Here is a 17589-nt window from a genome sequence, read left to right as displayed (position 1 = left end):
TACGGATGATTTTGGCATACAGCTCATGAAAACCCAAAATTCCTATCTCACAAAATTAGCATATGATTAAAAGGGTCTCTAAACGAGCTATGAACCTAATCATCTGAATCAACGAGTTAACTCTAAACACCTGCAAAAGATTCCTGAGGCCTTTAAAACTCCCAGCCTGGTTCATCACTCAAAACCCCAATCATGGGTAAGACTGCCGACCTGACTGCTGTCCAGAAGGCCACTATTGACACCCTCAAGCAAGAAGGTAAGACACAGAAAGAAATTTCTGAGCAAATAGGCTGTTCCCAGAGTGCTGTATCAAGGCACCTCAGTGGGAAGTCTGTGGGAAGGAAAAAGTGTGGCAGAAAACGCTGCACAACGAGAAGAGGTGACCGGACCCTGAGGAAGATTGTGGAGAAGGGCCGATTCCAGACCTTGGGGGACCTGCGGAAGCAGTGGACTGAGTCTGGAGTAGAAACATCCAGAGCCACCGTGCACAGGCGTGTGCAGGAAATGGGCTACAGGTGCCGCATTCCCCAGGTCAAGCCACTTTTGAACCAGAAACAGCGGCAGAAGCGCCTGACCTGGGCTACAGAGAAGCAGCACAGGACTGTTGCTCAGCGGTCCAAAGTACTTTTTTCAGATGAAAGCAAATTCTGCATGTCATTCGGAAATCAAGGTGCCAGAGTCTGGAGGAAGACTGGGGAGAAGGAAATGCCAAAATGCCAGAAGTCCAGTGTCAAGTACCCACAGTCAGTGATGGTCTGGGGTGCCGTGTCAGCTGCTGGTGTTGGTCCACTGTGTTTTATCAAGGGCAGGGTCAATGCAGCTAGCTATCAGGAGATTTTGGAGCACTTCATGCTTCTATCTGCTGAAAAGCTTTATGGAGATGAAGATTTCATTTTTCAGCACGACCTGGCACCTGCTCACAGTGCCAAAACCACTGGTAAATGGTTTACTGACCATGGTATCACTGTGCTCAATTGGCCTGCCAACTCTCCTGACCTGAACCCCATAGAGAATCTGTGGGATATTGTGAAGAGAACGTTGAGAGACTCAAGACCCAACACTCTGGATGAGTTAAAGGCCGCTATCGAAGCATCCTGGGCCTCCATAATAACTCAGCAGTGCCACAGGCTGATTGCCTCCATGCCACGCCGCATTGAAGCAGTCATTTCTGCCAAAAGATTCCCGACCAAGTATTGAGTGCATAACTGTACATGATTATTTGAAGGTTGATGTTTTTTGTATTAAAAACACTTTTCTTTTATTGGTCGGATGAAATATGCTAATTTTGTGAGATAGGAATTTTGGGTTTTCATGAGCTGTATGCCAAAATCATCCGTATTAAGACAATAAAAGACCTGAAATATTTCAGTTAGTGTGCAATGAATCTAAAATATATGAATGTTAAATTTTCATCATGACATTATGGAAAATAATGAACTTTATCACAATATGCTAATATTTTGAGAAGGACCTGTATACTGCATAAATAAGTTGTTTTTTAAATTTAATTCTTAATTGTTACCATTTTTAAGATGTATTGCTTATTCATTCATTCATCTTCTATAGCGTTCATTCCATAGTGGGTCACTGGGGAGCTGGTGCCTATCTCCATCAGTCTACAGGCGAGAGGCGGGGTACACCCTGGACGGATCGCCAATCCATCGCAGGGCAACACAGAGACATTCAGGACAAACAACGATGCACATACTCATTCACACCTAAGGGCAATTTAGAGAGACCAATTAACCAAACAGTCATGTTTTTGGACCGTGGGAGGAAGCTGTTATTATTTAATTAATACATAATTTCATGTATCAATTAATTTATTTTTCTTGACATATGTAATGTAGTTACAATACAGTTCATTGTATATATGCATATATCCTTTATATTATTTATTTAGTCTTTTATAAATATGTTAAATATCTATATCTGCAATTTAACACAAAGTGGATTTTTGATAACTGGTTCGTTAATATCAATTTGCTACTAGGTTGAGTATTTAAATTCTTCAATAATATGCTTTAGTAAATTACAAATTTTGCAAACTATTCATAAATTAGCAATAAATAAACAATGATACTCTGTACTTTAGGGAAATAAAAAGAAAATCACTGGTTTCAAAATATGTTTTTGATACAAAGAGTTTGTCTGAACTACACCATACTGGACTTCACCTATAAATAAATTGCATTTAAAGAAACAAAACTTTGTGTTTCTCAAACAATGACATTTTTATTAAAAAGATGAGTGACATATACAATTATAAAATAATTTACATGGCATGCCTTACTATCCATCCACTTTGAACGTTCAGTCACCATAGTCATCAGACTCTTTCAAGTGTTTTTGTCAGGTAAGTCTACACCTGCAAATAAAAAGCACAGATCTTTTCTAAAGAAAAGTCCAATCCTAAAATATCTACAACAGTTCATCATTGGTTTAAAGTGAATCATTAACCAAGTTCATACGTAATGCTGAACATCAACTCAGTGAAGAATGTGTGTTTGAATGTGTACAAGCCATGACACATTTAAATATAATAGATTTAACACTGATGGGATTGGTAGACTGCACGGCTGAACACAAACACACCTCGACTTGACACTTAAACTAGTCTACCAACTACATTAAGCCGAGCACCTACTCATTCACGTCTTTTTTCATCTGGAGCGAACTTAAAATTAGGGTGCCTGTTCTTGTCCCCAACCCCACAACTTGGGCTACACTTGTTTCAAACTTATCAACGCACAAAAAAAATGTTTGGAGAACTCCACAATATACAGTATGTATAGATATTTTTTCATCCGTTCAGAAAATAATCTCATAAATAAAATGCACAGACCAACAATCTCAGATACTGAACTAAAGGAACGGTATCAAAACGTGGTTGAAGGCAACAGAAACATAATCTTCTCCTACAAAATATTGCACAGCTAACACAAAAAAAGGTTTTGTCATGACATGCTTAGTTTTTTTATTCTTTTCATAGGATTTCAAATATCTTCATTCAGTCCCCATTTCTACAATCAACGACCAACATGCATCTTTTTTGAGATCAGGAAAGATCACACTAATAAATGTAATATCACCAATTCAACGATCAAAACAGAATTGGTCCCCTTTGGACTGCATCTATTGTAAAATTGAGTAAATATTTTGGCACAAATTTGAGTTTAGCCCCACGGCATCTTCCCTGTTTTATTAAGCCTAAACGTTTGTGGTGATTTTAGCCGACGTTGTACTTAAACAGAAGTTAATGCATATATGTCCTTTGAACTTTATCTCTGCCCGTGATCCTTGCTAATGTTTAAACAGCTTTACCCGTCTCTCAGTTTGCAGTCAGCTTAAGAGGTGGATACATTTTCTAAGCTTCATTCTTTGATGTAGTCTTATTAGACTATGATGATTTAGCTTTACAGTTATTTTACGGTGTTACAGCTTTGCTCCACACCTAAAATTAAACACAGTGGAGCCGAGGTGTAAACTTGTCAGAGTCAAGTCTCTTCACGACATTTACACCTCCAACATATTTACATGCCTTCTGAGAAGAGTATGAAATGGCATAGGTGAAATATACAAAAATATTTCCTGTACCATGCTTAGATGTTTTAGTGTGGTCCTAAAGAGCAAGGACTGTCCCCAAATACGTACTCACTTCACAGAAGTGACATCAGGTGACATTATCACTTCATGCCAGAGGTTAAGTTGTTCAGTCGAGGCCGTGGCGACGTTTTTGCCAGTGTCACCATATGTAGATATCGAAGTATAGGATATGTCAGCCAAAGCTATTCTGTAAACCGCTCCCACCTGAATACTCTGAGTGTACAGCAATATTTAAATTCCGCCTCCCCAAATAAAGCCAGTAAGAAAAATTGGGATGAAAAAGTATGAGGGTCGTATATCTTCAACAGTAACAATATTTTCTTAAAAAATCATTATCTGGAAAGAGAAACATGTACATATAAATTATTAAGTGTCGCAGGGTGACTTTTTTTCATCCTTCAAACGCAGATTTGATAAAGACCAATGTTTGTTTTCCTCCCAGAAACAGTGAAAAGTCATAACTTTAGTAGTGCTCCTAAATGATGCATATATCAGCCTAAATTCCAGCCAAAACAGACTGAGATAGAAACAACAGGAATGGTATAGAACAAAAACCTCCACTATGTAACCTCATTTAATAAACTATAAGCAAAAGCAGTTTAATAAAGTAGTAACTGTTTCACTAAAGTTTTGTACAGCAATGGATTTCAGTGCCCAGTAGTACCTGTGCCCTCTGGAAAAAGTAATTTAACCTCCAGAGTGTAGTTTTCAAGTTTTACTGCTGCGTTTTTAACTGCACCTTGACAATCTGTCTCTATGAAAAGAAAGTCTTCTACCCAAAGCAGCATTTTTTTGCATGATGATAACCCAAGCTCAGCTCTTTGGCCCTACGTGCTTAGAGGGTGCCACCGAACGCAAAACAGAGCAGATCTAATGGCGTTCAAAACAAACGCAGTCAATGCTTATTGCACCATGTCTAGTGGCAGCATTATGTAGTGCAGTGTGATTGCATTTCCATCTATTGGCCACAGTTGATTTCAGTCTTTTTCTCCGAAAATCCGAAGTAAGAGTTTATAAATCTCCAAACCAAACAACTGTGCTCCTTCAGCAGGTTGCATTTAAAATCAAGGTATGACTCAGGGTGAGTTGGGTGGGGACATTTCATTTGAGACGTTGAGTAACATTGGCTAAAGCCACTGCGAATGCCTGGACCGCAGAGAAGGGGTACTGAAAGTCCAGGATGTAGGCGTTACCGTCAATCCTGCCAAACTGCATGACCTAGGAAGTTAAAACACACATTAACATTTGAACAGACAAATTTACAGAGGTTATGAAATTATTCAAATTAGCTTTTCAATTTTGACACCAAAAAATAAAACTATTGTAATAGACAAAAAATTATTATTATTAAAGTATTTTGCCAGATAGAAATTTTCTAATGACTTCTGATTATATATTTGGTCACTTAGATGGGCCTTTAATGTCTTATGTCCACGCCTGACATAGAGATGCTAAAGCTCAGGGAGAGAACTGGGGGTCATCGTGATGACGGAGAAGCATAAGAAAGTGTGAGTAAAGAGCAAGTTAATCGCAATAAATCTTTCCAATCTTAATACAATCACAATTTTATTTATTTTAATCCCAGTGAAAAGCAAACTAATTAACATGGTAAAAAATGGCTACATTGTACATTATTTAATTTAGAAAAGTATAAATGAAAAAAACAATTGAAATTTATTTTAATCTCGTGGGCTCCAAAGTTCCTTTGTTCTAGATGTATAGATCCACTGAGTAATTGTGATAATTAGGATTTCAATATTGACCAAAAAAATCCTGATTATGATTTTATTTACCATAATCAAGCAGCCCTATTACTTTCTTTTTGAACACACGTCAACATGAAGTGAGCAGAGCTGAACCTAACTCACCTGCCGGCCCTCCAGTTCAATTTGAAAGTTTTTGGCTGACTCCTGGGTGACCCGGCCTCCAAAATCCAGCTGGTAGACTTGTGTGGCTTCATTCCACAGAGGCTGCTTGTTGGCCATCACATACACAAACCCCTGGCTGCCCAGTCCTCTGTCTTCCTTCTCATTGGCTTTTCGACACTTGATCTCATCCAGCTCACTGGCAGCTCTCATGTTCCTTTTACTCTTCCAGCCCTTCTTACTGCTCTGGCACTGATTGAGGAGCTCATCACCGCTAATAAAAAGCTCAGGCTCACTTTCTGAACTGTCCTGGAACTCACTATTGGCAGTGGCCTTAATCAGCTTCTTAGCCTTCATTTGCTGTTCCTTCTGTCCTTTCGGTTTCTTCTTGTCTCTTCCTCCCAGCCGCGGGCTGGAGATAAGCGAGTTAAAATCACCCAGAGCCCTGCCCTCCTTCTTCGATTTGCTGCCTTCAGCTAACTGAGACACATTAGCCTCTTCAGCCCGACCGTCCATCCGCTTGCGGTTCTTCTTGCTGAACATCTCAGACCGCTGTGGAACAGGGCTCTCAGTCAAAGAAAGCACCTCCTGATATCCTTCCCCTGCCTCTGTCATTGTCTCCTGTAATGACCCATGGCTCTGCAATTCTGCTGGTGGTGGTGGAGGGGGTGGTGGCGGTGGAGGAGGAAGTGAGAGAACATTTTGGTCTGCTGATATGTGGGAGGCTTTGGGTGGTAGTGGCACTGCAGGGCTGGGCATAGGCGGACAAGAATTATAAGTGCCCCAAGGTGTGTGAAGGGCAATGGGCGGGATGGGGATTCCAGCACAAGAACTTCCTCCGGGATACATGGGTGGAAGGGGACAGCAGGCTAGGTTGGCTATGTTTGGAGAATAGCCTGGCGATAAGACAAGGGTTGCATCCTGCTGTGAAAGGGCCACAGGCGCCACCACCTCCTTTGGGGAGGCGCAGGGGCGTGGTGACCCTGGGATGGGTTGGAGCTGAGCTCCAGTATAAGCTGTCACTGGGGGGTACTGGAGAGAGATTTGGTAGCCTGTAGCTGCTGCAGAAGCCTGGAATGATGCAGCACTGGGGCTGGTGGGAGACTTTGGAGAAAGAACAAAAGGCAGTCTGGTAACATCCAAGTGCTGAGCCGGGCTAAGAACGAGGGGGGGAGGTTTGTGTGGTCCAGGGGGGGCATTTGCTGTCCTTTCTTGAGGAATCCACACTTCCTCTGTGCCAGCTGGATCCCATTGATAGGGAGGTGGGCGTTTCACAACAAGCCCTGATGCATCATTTCCTCGTAATGCCAGATGCCTCAGTGACTGGTTCAGTGTTTCATCTTCAGTAAATGCTGAGTTAACATACTCAGTCCTGTCTCTATTACCTCCTCCCCCACCTGCACTCCCAGATCCCTCAAGTGAACTCAACAGATTATATGAAGACTGGGAGGCAAGAGCAGCCGCGCTGTTGGAGTGAACTATAACTGTGCTGTGTGGAGCTCCGTTCCCTGGAGGGAAATCTTGTCTGATAATTGTTCCCCCTGCTATCCCATTAGCACTCCCTGGTGCAGTACCGCCAACATTTGATCCATTGCTGCACTGACTGCATGTGTATAAGGCTGTTGGTACCCTCTGCTGGAAGGAGGCTGCTAGTGCATTATTTTTAGCCTTAGGAGGCAGTGGTCTTGGTGGTTCCAGCATCTGAGAGACTTTAAGTGCAGCCTCTCGGCTGTTCCTCCTGAGGGTTGCGTGGATCAGAGAGCTGTCAAGCCTCTGATTCGGGTTCCTCCCCACAGCACTATTCTGATTGGCCGTATCGGGGTAAGGAGGGGGGTCTCCGCTTGGTATGGAATAGCGAGGTGCAGTGAGTCTGTTAAGTGTAGCAGAGGTGTAGGGCAGCTGGATTTTCTTTTCAGCTGCAGATGAGGATGAAGAGGAAGTGACCCTGAGCGTGGCAGAGTTGCCAGGTCCCTGGAGTGTGTAGACATTCTGGTTGCACACGAGGCGTGTTCGAGGACGACATACTTCTTCCACATTTCCACTGCTGTCAAATGTTGTTATCCTCTCATAGCCCAGAGGTGTGGGGTACTGTGCTTGCTGCTGACCTGGAGGATAAAGTTTGAAGTCTCCCTTCTTCACACAGAGCTCACTAGGGGCAGGAGTTCCACCAGTACCCCCTTCTATTCCAGACGAGCAGCTGGAAGTTGCATTGGAAGCTGATGGTGAAGCAGCAGCAGCAGCAGCAGCAACAGCTGCAGCCACAGTTCCGGGGTAAGGGGGTGGCGGGTTCATTTTGCTGAGCTCCAAAGGAGCACTGAACACAACAGTATCACCATCAGCCAGCTGTGGAGTTGACCGGGTGGTTTTGATTTTTAGCAGGTGCTCGTGCTCCCCGCCCACTGTTCTGTCAGCTACTAAATCCGCAGGTTGGTGGGGGATTTGTATCTGCAGGGCCCCCGGCTGCAGCTGGTGCAGGGCCGTTCCTGAAAGTTGCCCTGATGACATGGAAGGGGCAGGGATTTGAATCTGAAGCTGCTGTTGAAGATGGTGTTGGTGCTGTTGTTGAGACTGCAGATGATGATGCATCTGCTGCTGTTGCTGCAGCTGTATTTGTTGTTGGTGCTGTTGTTGCAGTTGTTGCTGCTGCTGCATCTGTATGTGCTGCTGAAGCTGCTGCTGGAGCTGCTGTTGAATGTGCTGTTGCTGCTGTAGGTGATGTTGCTGGAGTATCTGTTGCTGCTGCAGCTGTTGCTGTTGGTGGTGCTGAATTTGTTGGTGATGTTGTAGAAGCTGTTGCTGCTGCTGCTGACTTTGTTGTTGTTGTTGAGATGGATGATGAGGTGGTGGAGGTCCAACCATTAGCCGACCCACTTCAAGCCCCCCAAAAATGACCTGACCCGGACTGGAATACCTGGTGGGTACCGTGTACTGGGCTGTCAAGATGGCATCCTGGCTTTGGTCTGAACCACTGGCAGACGCTCCAACTGGGGCTGCTGTTGGATTACTAAGCACATCCAGCTGAACGTTCTGATTAGCTAATAGCGATTGAACCAGACCAATGCTTTGGGCAGGGGACATGGCCTGGGCGGGGCTATGAATGGGGGCAATGGGGATGTTTACAGTACAGGGGGGGTTGTCATCAGTGCCTCCAGCAGGGCCTGTGACAGGAAGGTCATCTTCATCCTCACTGAAAACATTTGGGCTGAAAACAGGCAGGTTGATGTAGTCCATGGAGATCTTGCGCACCTCTGGCAGGTAGATGGTCATCTGTCTGGGCTGCAGATGGAGGAGGCTGGTCTTATAGATAACTAAGAAAGAAGAAAATGGTGAAATGAGAAACAGAAAGAAAGAAAGCAGCTACTAACAGTTAATTTAGAGGTTGTTGACGAGTTACCTGCACCAAGATTGGTCGGTAAAAATGCTGCCAATCCCACTATCTTAAACTTTGTTCCCCAAATATTGGATGTGACCTGAGCGAGGTAATTCTGCTACAAGACATGAAAAAACAAAAAGAAAACTGTTAAAAAAAGAAACCAGATATGACAACATGCACCATAACTAGCTGCCTTATCGAGCACTTTAATATTTAATGCCAAAAATGATGTTACAGTTACCTGATTGATGTCATCCAGAGGAAATTCCCTCCGCGACAGACTCGGTGAACCAATCGAGGGTTTTCTTATAGGTAAACGTGGTGACCTAGAGATCTCTTGTGTTGCACGGCACAGCTTGGGAGATTTTCTGGGGTCTATATTTATCCTGTTGGTAAAGGGACAAACTAAGTCTCTACAGAAAAGGTAGCAAATAAAAAGGAAAGTTTAGGCATGCAGTGACACCAAAAAACACAAAACATTCCACTGAAAGTTTTCATTAAGTGGTAAATTATCATATAATGCGTTGCAAAAGTATTTATATTCCTTGAGCTTTTACACATTTTATAACATTATAGCCACAAACTTTATGTATTTTGCTAGAATTTAAAAATATTATCCCAAGCTTTGAAAGCATCACTGGTACAGCAAACATGTGGAAGAAGATGCTCTGGTTAGATGAGACCATGTGCAGTGTGCTAGGACGTTTATGGATGCAAGTTTTAATAACGGAAATTAAAGTAATATTACAATAGCTACAAAATTAATTAATTAAACTAATCGACATCTACATTTTGGTACTCTCAAATACTGGCAGAACCTGTCAAGATGTCCAAAGGATTAACATCAACAACCACAGTATAAACATCATCCCTGATACAATCAAAACTGAATTTATTAAAACTCCAAATCAGCTTCCAAGTCAAATTTAACTAGTATTTTAGAGCCAAATGTTGCCTTATGTGCAACATGATTAAATCAAATGCTCTTAATATGTGGACACTTTTTAATTTTTGATATGGTGTAGTAAATCATTTAATAGCAGCTGCACCTTTCATGGAAAAGTGCAGATTTGTTAAACCTTTACTGTTTCCATTTCAAAATTCCATGTTTTCCAGATTTTCCCAGCGGTTTTTATGACAATATTGACATTTGATTACAAAAAGATTTATGTTGGTTGTGTTTTTTTGTTTTGTTTTGGTTTTACAAATCAGGAAATGAAACAGTGCTGAAGTTAGCTTCTGGTTCAGCACTGTAGTAAAAGCATTATTTCACTGTTAATTGGGCATCTGAGCAAACTTGAAACCAGTAAAATCTATAATTTTTTGTAAAATCTTGACTGGATAATCTTGAGCCTTTTAATCCCAGTTTGTGATCAGTTTTACGTTCATTTCACAAAAATTCCAAAAACGGGAATTTCAATACTAAACCTAAACCAGTTCAAGAATCTTGAAATTTGAAAGAAATAAAAAGATCTAGAAGCCAAAAAGTATAGTGGTCCTTTATTGTTAACTGTATGTCTGCAAGTAACTCAAAAACTGAAAAGATTAATGAGTTGGACGAAAACACAAGTTGTGTTGTGGAAAAGTAAAAACAAAGGTCTTCATTTGGATATAAATCTGTGTAAACAGCCTGTCATTTCCCCAGAAATTAAGATTTTTATCTTTCAGAATATAGAATAATTCATTTTTATTTTTCCACACATATCAAGTTAAAAAAGGCAAAAATAAAATCTTAATCTACACTAATCCAGACTTTTAAAGACTGCATAAGAACCCCAAGTAAAGAAAAGTTCCTTATTTTCTATTGACTTCTCAGTGTTTAAATCTATTGATAAAATATGAAAAACAAATCTGACCACCCCTTGTGGTTTTCTGCAAAATCCTTAAAAGTGCTACATGTAAGCTGTGTAAAGGCACTTGGAAATAAATAATAATTGGAAAAAAAGCAACCTTTTTTTATAACGGCTGCTTCTTCCTACATGCAGGTCGGGTATCTTATAGAGTTACCTGGGAAGTTTAGGAGATTTGCTTCCTCTGGATATCTTTGGAGATTTCTTGCCGACCCAGTCATCGTTGAGCTCAATATCACTGGAGTCTGAGCAGTTACAGCTGTCTATCATGGCTGATATCAGACTGTTGCTGTATATCTCATCTGACGAAACAAAATATCAGATCTCACAGTTTAGTAAATGTACAGCTCTCAAAACGGCTCTCTTTGAATCTGTTGGGGCTATACTGGCACAACACAAAAACCTCTCGCCCCATCTGTGCAAAACGAGAGCTATTTTGTAAAATGTCTGGAAGATGTTAGGGTTGTTTCTGCGATAAATCCAGTTAGCACAATTATCAATTATGTTTTTATCAGTATACCAGGAGTTCTGATACAAAATAAATGTAGGCCCACCTGTTTTACCATCTGTTTTGGGGTCCATAATGACAAACTCAGGGCGCAGCTTGCTTATCCGTCGACCTTTCAGTATGGGCACCAGACCACCCAAGTACTCCAGGTACAGTGTATAGCAAGGTCCTCCCACCTCCGGGTTATCCTCTGTACGCTTCATGGTGCAGTGCAGTCGCTCGTTCCCGGATGTTGGGTAGCTCACAAAGTCCCGCAAGTTGTTGGGATCCGGGATGGGCGGCTGGAAATATGAAGTTTGTTGTATTAGTGCAACCGTCAATACCACAACGCTGTTTGTTGTTGAGTTCATCAATAATAACCATCAATTTAACTTTGTTTCAGTCGTTGGCTGTTCTGTCACTGAGCTAATTGGATCCTCTGCCCAGTGTTACCTTGATGGTGGGGGCGAAAGCAGCAGTGACGTAAGTACAGAGCCGGGAAGGCATGGTGAGCTTAGCGACATCTTTTTCCTCCTTTACTGCTGTGGCAATGACCTGCTGGCAGAAAAGCTGCAGCGTCGCAACCCGGTGATCCACTCGAACGACGTAGAGCGCCGGGCCCGATGCCAAAAACAGACGCGAGTCCCTGTGACCCCAACAGAGCGTAGTGATGGGGCGCTGCAGGGCGACGGAGAAGAAGGGGACAAAGTTCAGACGCTTTATTCTTCCGGCTAAAAGTTCTTCCTACACAATGTATATTTTTCAGGGTGTAGCTCAGATAAATTCAAACAAAACAGCACATGTATGTTAGGAGCTGCCAATAAATGGAAACAAGTGCTGGTGTTTTCCTATGCAGCACAATAGACGTTTGTAGCGAACCAACTAGCAACAAAAAGCACTAAATAGTGAAGAAATTAATGTGGGCCATTTTAAAACTGTAATAACTTGGGTCAAAGATCTAAGTCAGCAGTTTCTGTTCTCTGGTTTCGTTTCCGGCAATGAATGCATGAAACAACTATAATTACCAAATTACAACCATAAAGAATGTACTTTGAGGACGTAGTATTTTTTTGTATGTAATTAGTTGTTAAATGCTCATGGCAAGCTCAACACTAAATTCAGTTTTACAGTATATTAATATCTGGGGTTGACTTTTGTAAAAATGTAAAAAAAACATTAAATCTCAGAAAGTAAAAACCGGAAGTGACTCACTTTTCCACACCAGACTTTAAGTAAATGTTCTCATAGAGGAGTCTAGAAAGTTAATTTCAAATTTAAATCCAGGATTATTTTGTTATTTCTCAATTTATTGGAACCCAAAATTGTGTTTATATTAGAAGAAGTTAAAATCAGAAATATTTTTTTCTATTTTACCTCTACTTACCCAAGTAAATCTCAATGAAATTCCTCATTGAAGGAACACCTAATAAAAGTCTGCGAGTGGATTCTTAAAGTGCTGTATAGGAAGCTAGAAACAGGGGTAGTAAGCCAGTTATTGATTTATACATTAAAATATACTAGTGCAACAGTCTGTGTGTAAACAACAGAGGCCAGAAAGTATAAAGTGAAGTGCTGGGGTAAGAGGTTTACATCCTGTTATAGATCTCTGTACTCCTAGATAAACATCATTCAAAAGGAACGTTTATATTAATAATATCACTATGATGACGTGCCACTTTAATTTGTAATATACAGCTTTTTCATGTTAAAAATAAGATTTATTTATCTGCAGCACCACCATGTTCCCATTGTTTTATGAAGTGCTATATAAGCAAACATGGTGTGGTAAATAAAAGTACATCAGTTTAAAAATACTTTTTTAGAAGATGTTCAATATCAGAAAGATTTTCATCAATTAAAAATATATTTATGAGAAGACACTAATTCACCAGAGGTGCTGGTGTAAATACCATAGCCAGCAGAACTGTGGAGGTTTTATTTTTATTGGTTTTCAAGTGTTTAGTAATTGTTTGGGGTGGAACAAATGTGACTGCAGAATGTCGAACGCAACTCTGCAGAAGCTTTGGGCCTAATACAGAGCCTTGAGGGACACCCTTTATGACATTCAGGTAACAGACAGAAAGACTACCAAGCTCGAAACTGCTTATGAACAGAAAGATTAAACAAAATAAGACTAAACACATCTTAAAAGCACTTATGACATTTAATGTTAATCAGAGCAGAACATGTTACCCTAGATGCACTAAACCAGCTGCTGTGGCTTATTCCAAATTCAGCTTCCATATCACAACTCCAAGTCCTCACCTGTGCTGGTGTGTCTAGTGTGTAGATGTGATCTCCTCGAACATTGTAGAACTTGACAATGGCGTTCCTGGTGGGTGGAGAAGAGGCAGTGTCAGGGGAGAGGAGGACTGCTCTATCCATCCCTGCCACCGCCAGAAGGTCCCCCTGAGAGCACCATTGGACCACAACATCTGCAGCATAAGAGAAAAGAAAATAAGTGTCAAATCTTTTAAACATGAACTTAAAGACACTTTAGATAATGGGATAGACAGTCATTTAGACATAGAAGAGAGTGACAACAAAAAATAAAAAAGGTAGGAAAGCATTAATGTAACTCTTAGAGCACCGACACACCTTTCAGACCAGTTCGGATCAGTGTGGGTGAGAGGTCATCGTAACTATTCATCAGGCTGATGTCTCCAGAGGTGAAGCTAACTGTCAGAAGAGGTTTCTGGCTGTGCACTGAGAGGACATAAAGGACAACAAATGCCTGTTAGGCAAGAGGTAAGAGATTTTTAAAAGCATGCTTATGGTGCTTAATACTGTAAGAACTGCTGATGGTATAAAGAAAACAGACAAATTCACTCAACTGGACAAGAAAATGCACTTTTACATGCAGTGTAGCGCAGTATTAATGGGTCATTAATATGTCTTATGACAAAGACATTTGGCAGAAGCAGAAAGATGTAGAATGGTGTCTCGGTCCAGTTGTCAATAACTTCTATGTGAGCCAATAAATTCCTATTGAACGGTTTAATTAGTGAGTTAGAGCATAACCAGCATTTCTGATGAGGTAAGCACTTTTCAGCTTTACCACTTGGTCTGTGGTAAGGAGAGGGGAAGACTAAAGTGGAAGGAGGACTGGCCCTGCACAAAACAACAATGGCAGCTGGGAGTAATTAGGGTGAGAATAAAAGGAGACAAATAACAAAACGGGCACCAATTAAAATAAAGCTTATTGTTTATGTTGAACAACATAATAAAAGCACAAATGGTTTTTTTTTAAAATTCCTGTTTGTAAGTGAGTATTTATGTCTTATTCTTCAGACTTCAATAAACCGCATAATCTAAAACTGACTGCAGGTTTTAACACCCATGTTAAAACAGCGAGACACAGGGAGACGTGCAGGTTTAGTCACTAAGATCTACTTCATGGACAGAAAAATAAAGTAATTAACTGTACAAATTTTTATACCAAAATGTTAATCCAGCCCTTTTGTCATATGATTTCATCAAAACTTCAAACTGACTTCATTTCTTCCAATTGTTGCAAGTTCCCTATTTGATCAAAATAAAAAAAGACTGAGATGACTGCCAGATATTGCAGGCAGGATATGGAATAAAATATCTTTATTATTATTATTTGGTGAGATGACGAAGTGCTTCCTGTAACATTCTGTAACCTTAATGTTCAACTTTCATGCTTTTTAGGCTCAAATTAGCAGAGTTCTGTCTATCTGTAAGAATACTTTGTGTTTTATGAATTTAAGGCAGATATTTCTATTGTCTCAGGCTTAAAAGACAAAATTTGCATGAATGAGTAAGAGGAAAAATAAGCGTGTAAGTACGCAAGCAAGTAAGCACATAGGTAAGCGTGTAAGAAAGTGAGGAAGCGTAATTGTGAGTGGAGGGATGGATGGAACACCAGGACAGAGAATATAGCTTGGAATCCAACACTTTTCCCACACTCTACTTTGTTTTTTCAGCCAGACGTTCAATATACTGAAGCCAAACCTGATACTATTCCACACTGCATTGGTTCCCTGTTTTTAGGATGTGACTTTAGATTTATGCATAAAACATAAACAGAGCAAGATTTGTGACTTGGCAAAAATAACATTTCATCCTTTCGAACGAGTTAAGGTTGAAGACGAGGACCTTCAGTTTTCTGTTCAGATAAAGGTCTGAGAAGAATACCTTTGGGTGGAGTGTAATCATCTGAGTCTGTGTCACTCTCACTGCTGTCCTCCACCAGGAAGCTGGGGTAGTTCCACGACATGCTGACAATGCCATCCGACTCATGCAGCAGTATATGGGCCAACATACGCCCATGGCAGTCCATGACTATGACCTGTCCATCTGCTGTACCGAACAACACCTGGGGAGAGAACAACCACCAGTACTTTGAAAAATATTACAGAAAAAAAAGGAAGAAGCAAAAGAGTGAGGGAAACGGGCTGAAACCAAGGAAAGAGTCAACTTTGACCTACTTCAAAACAACTAGGTTGTAGGAAAAAATAAAGGTGGATAAAGTTGGTGGATAAACAAACGTTGCTGCCTTTTACAAACATCTCTTAAACACTCAGCTGTCTAGATACCAAAAGTAAAAACCCAGTCTTGTGAATAAAAGTCTAAATTTTACCATCTAGTAATAAGGATGGCATAGTGCTGAGGTAAAATAAAAATCCGTTTGAATTTGAGTCAGATTTTCCTTGTAGCAGCTGAGTAACCTGCTTCACTTCGAACTATATTTAGATTGCATACAATCAGATGGGAAGCAACAGGATTTCCTCTTTTACTCACATCTACAGCTGCTAGAGTGGTTCAGGTTCCCTCTGCAGCTCCCTAAACAGACCCTGTGAACCTACCTGATAATGTCTAAATCTGTTGAACATATTTGCTGTCCTTCAATGCAAAACAGCCTACATTTGAACCATTTATGGTAACAGTTCGAAGAAAAGTGTTCATTCTCTGTGGCTCTAGCAGGGGGAGAAGATCTTCCCCCAGGGAGAATAGTGGCAAGAAATGTTCTTTTTGGGCGCATTCACACTGCTTGTTCTGTCCAGCAATCGATTCAGGAATTGGTAAAAGTGAGAAAATTCACACCTTCAGTTGGCCCGGGTTGGCTTTCACACAAAGCTTTTTGGACCGGGCCAAACAACGTCATGTAGTTGCAAACGGGGGCAGCGTTGTGCTGATCAAGAAGAAAAAAAAGCACGAAGAAGACGGTCCGTCTTATTTGGGTTTCTGTTGCTACTTCATTGTTTAAAAGAAAGCTTTGTGCCCACACTTCTTCACTACTCCACATAGCCTCACAAAACATATTTAAAACTTTTTTGTCTTTAGATTTGCACTGTTACTATTTTTCCTCTTGTTCTTCTAATCCAATGCGCTGCTCTTAGGTTACATCCTCTCTTCCTGCTTTTGGAACGCTGGGCTAGCAAGCATTCACACTGCAAGCGAACCGCTCCAGGGTCCTGAGAAAGCGTGCCGAGACCTGCGGTTGTAACCGTGCCAGGGTACGGTTCTCAGGTTCGTTTCAGGGTCTGTGATAGGTTCAAACCGGCATAATCCGATCCAGGAACTGGACCCTGGCACGGTACAAAGCCTTCCAAAGGTTTGGTGTGAAAGCACTGTCTGTCCATTTGTTTGGATGAGCAGGTAAAAAAAACAAAACACACACAGGTCTGATTTCTGCCATTCATGTTGAATCAAGAATCCCATAAACAGAACCTGTCTGACAACATGAAGTAGGCCAAATTATCTCAAAAGCAAGCCATTGTTGCCTGATCTAAAGCGATTAAAATAAATTTGATATTTATTTGCCTAAAAAGGGTCACAAAGCCATTTCTAAGGCTTTGGGACAGCGGTGAACCATTTTCCACAAACAAAAAAAAAAAAAACAGAACTGTGGTGAACTTTCCCAGGAATAACCAGGCTATCTGGCAACTCATCCTGAAGGTCACAAAAGAACTCCAGAACAACTAAAGCCCTGCAGACCTCACTTTCCTCAGTTACAGTCAGTGTTTATGAAGAAAGAAGCTGGGCACGAGTGGCATCCATAGAAGAGTTCCAAGGCAAAAATCAGAGCTGACCAAAAAAATAAAACATAGACCCATCTTACAATTCCTAAAAAACACCTTGATGTCTGTCAGAAAAGCAACACAGTATTTGAGTAAAAAAAAAAACATCATACACACAGTCAAACACGATGGTAATAGTGTGATGCTCTGGGGCTGCTGTATTGCTGTACCACTTGCCATATTTAATGGGACCATGAATTCTACTTCAATTCAACCAAAAAATCCTAAAGGAGACAATCCGACCATCCATTTGTTACCTCAAGATCAAGCATACTTGGGTTCTACAGCAGGACAATCATCCTAACATCACCTCCAATGGCCAATGACCGATGAAAGTTTTGGTCCAGATTAAATCAGATTG

At 41.0% G+C, this 17589-nt stretch overlaps 1 protein-coding gene across 7 annotated transcripts in view; it reads right to left on the bottom strand.

The window, feature by feature from the left end:
* Positions 1-2215: 2215 nt before the first annotated feature.
* Positions 2216-17589, bottom strand: part of tulp4a (TUB like protein 4a) — a 30088-nt gene continuing 14714 nt past the window's right edge. For 4 of the 7 annotated variants that reach the window (XM_047388139.1, XM_047388138.1, XM_047388140.1 and 1 more), the window contains 10 exons: positions 15343-15523; positions 13780-13887; positions 13447-13616; positions 11635-11859; positions 11249-11483; positions 10852-10996; positions 9086-9257; positions 8866-8959; positions 5475-8779; positions 2216-4824 (listed from right to left, as the gene is read on the bottom strand). In XM_047388139.1, the coding sequence (XP_047244095.1) occupies positions 4708-4824; positions 5475-8779; positions 8866-8959; positions 9086-9257; positions 10852-10996; positions 11249-11483; positions 11635-11859; positions 13447-13616; positions 13780-13887; positions 15343-15523 (4752 nt within the window). In that variant the 3' untranslated portion in view covers positions 2216-4707. The remainder of the gene's footprint in view (positions 4825-5474; positions 8780-8865; positions 8960-9085; positions 9258-10851; positions 10997-11248; positions 11484-11634; positions 11860-13446; positions 13617-13779; positions 13888-15342; positions 15524-17589) is intronic. The other 3 variants (XM_047388142.1, XM_047388143.1, XM_047388144.1) reach the window with 3 other exon arrangements.

The sequence above is a fragment of the Girardinichthys multiradiatus genome, chromosome 15, assembly GCF_021462225.1.
Source record: "Girardinichthys multiradiatus isolate DD_20200921_A chromosome 15, DD_fGirMul_XY1, whole genome shotgun sequence".
In the NCBI taxonomy this organism is placed as follows: Eukaryota; Metazoa; Chordata; class Actinopteri; order Cyprinodontiformes; family Goodeidae; genus Girardinichthys; species Girardinichthys multiradiatus.
This window is presented reverse-complemented; position numbering and strand designations above follow the sequence as displayed.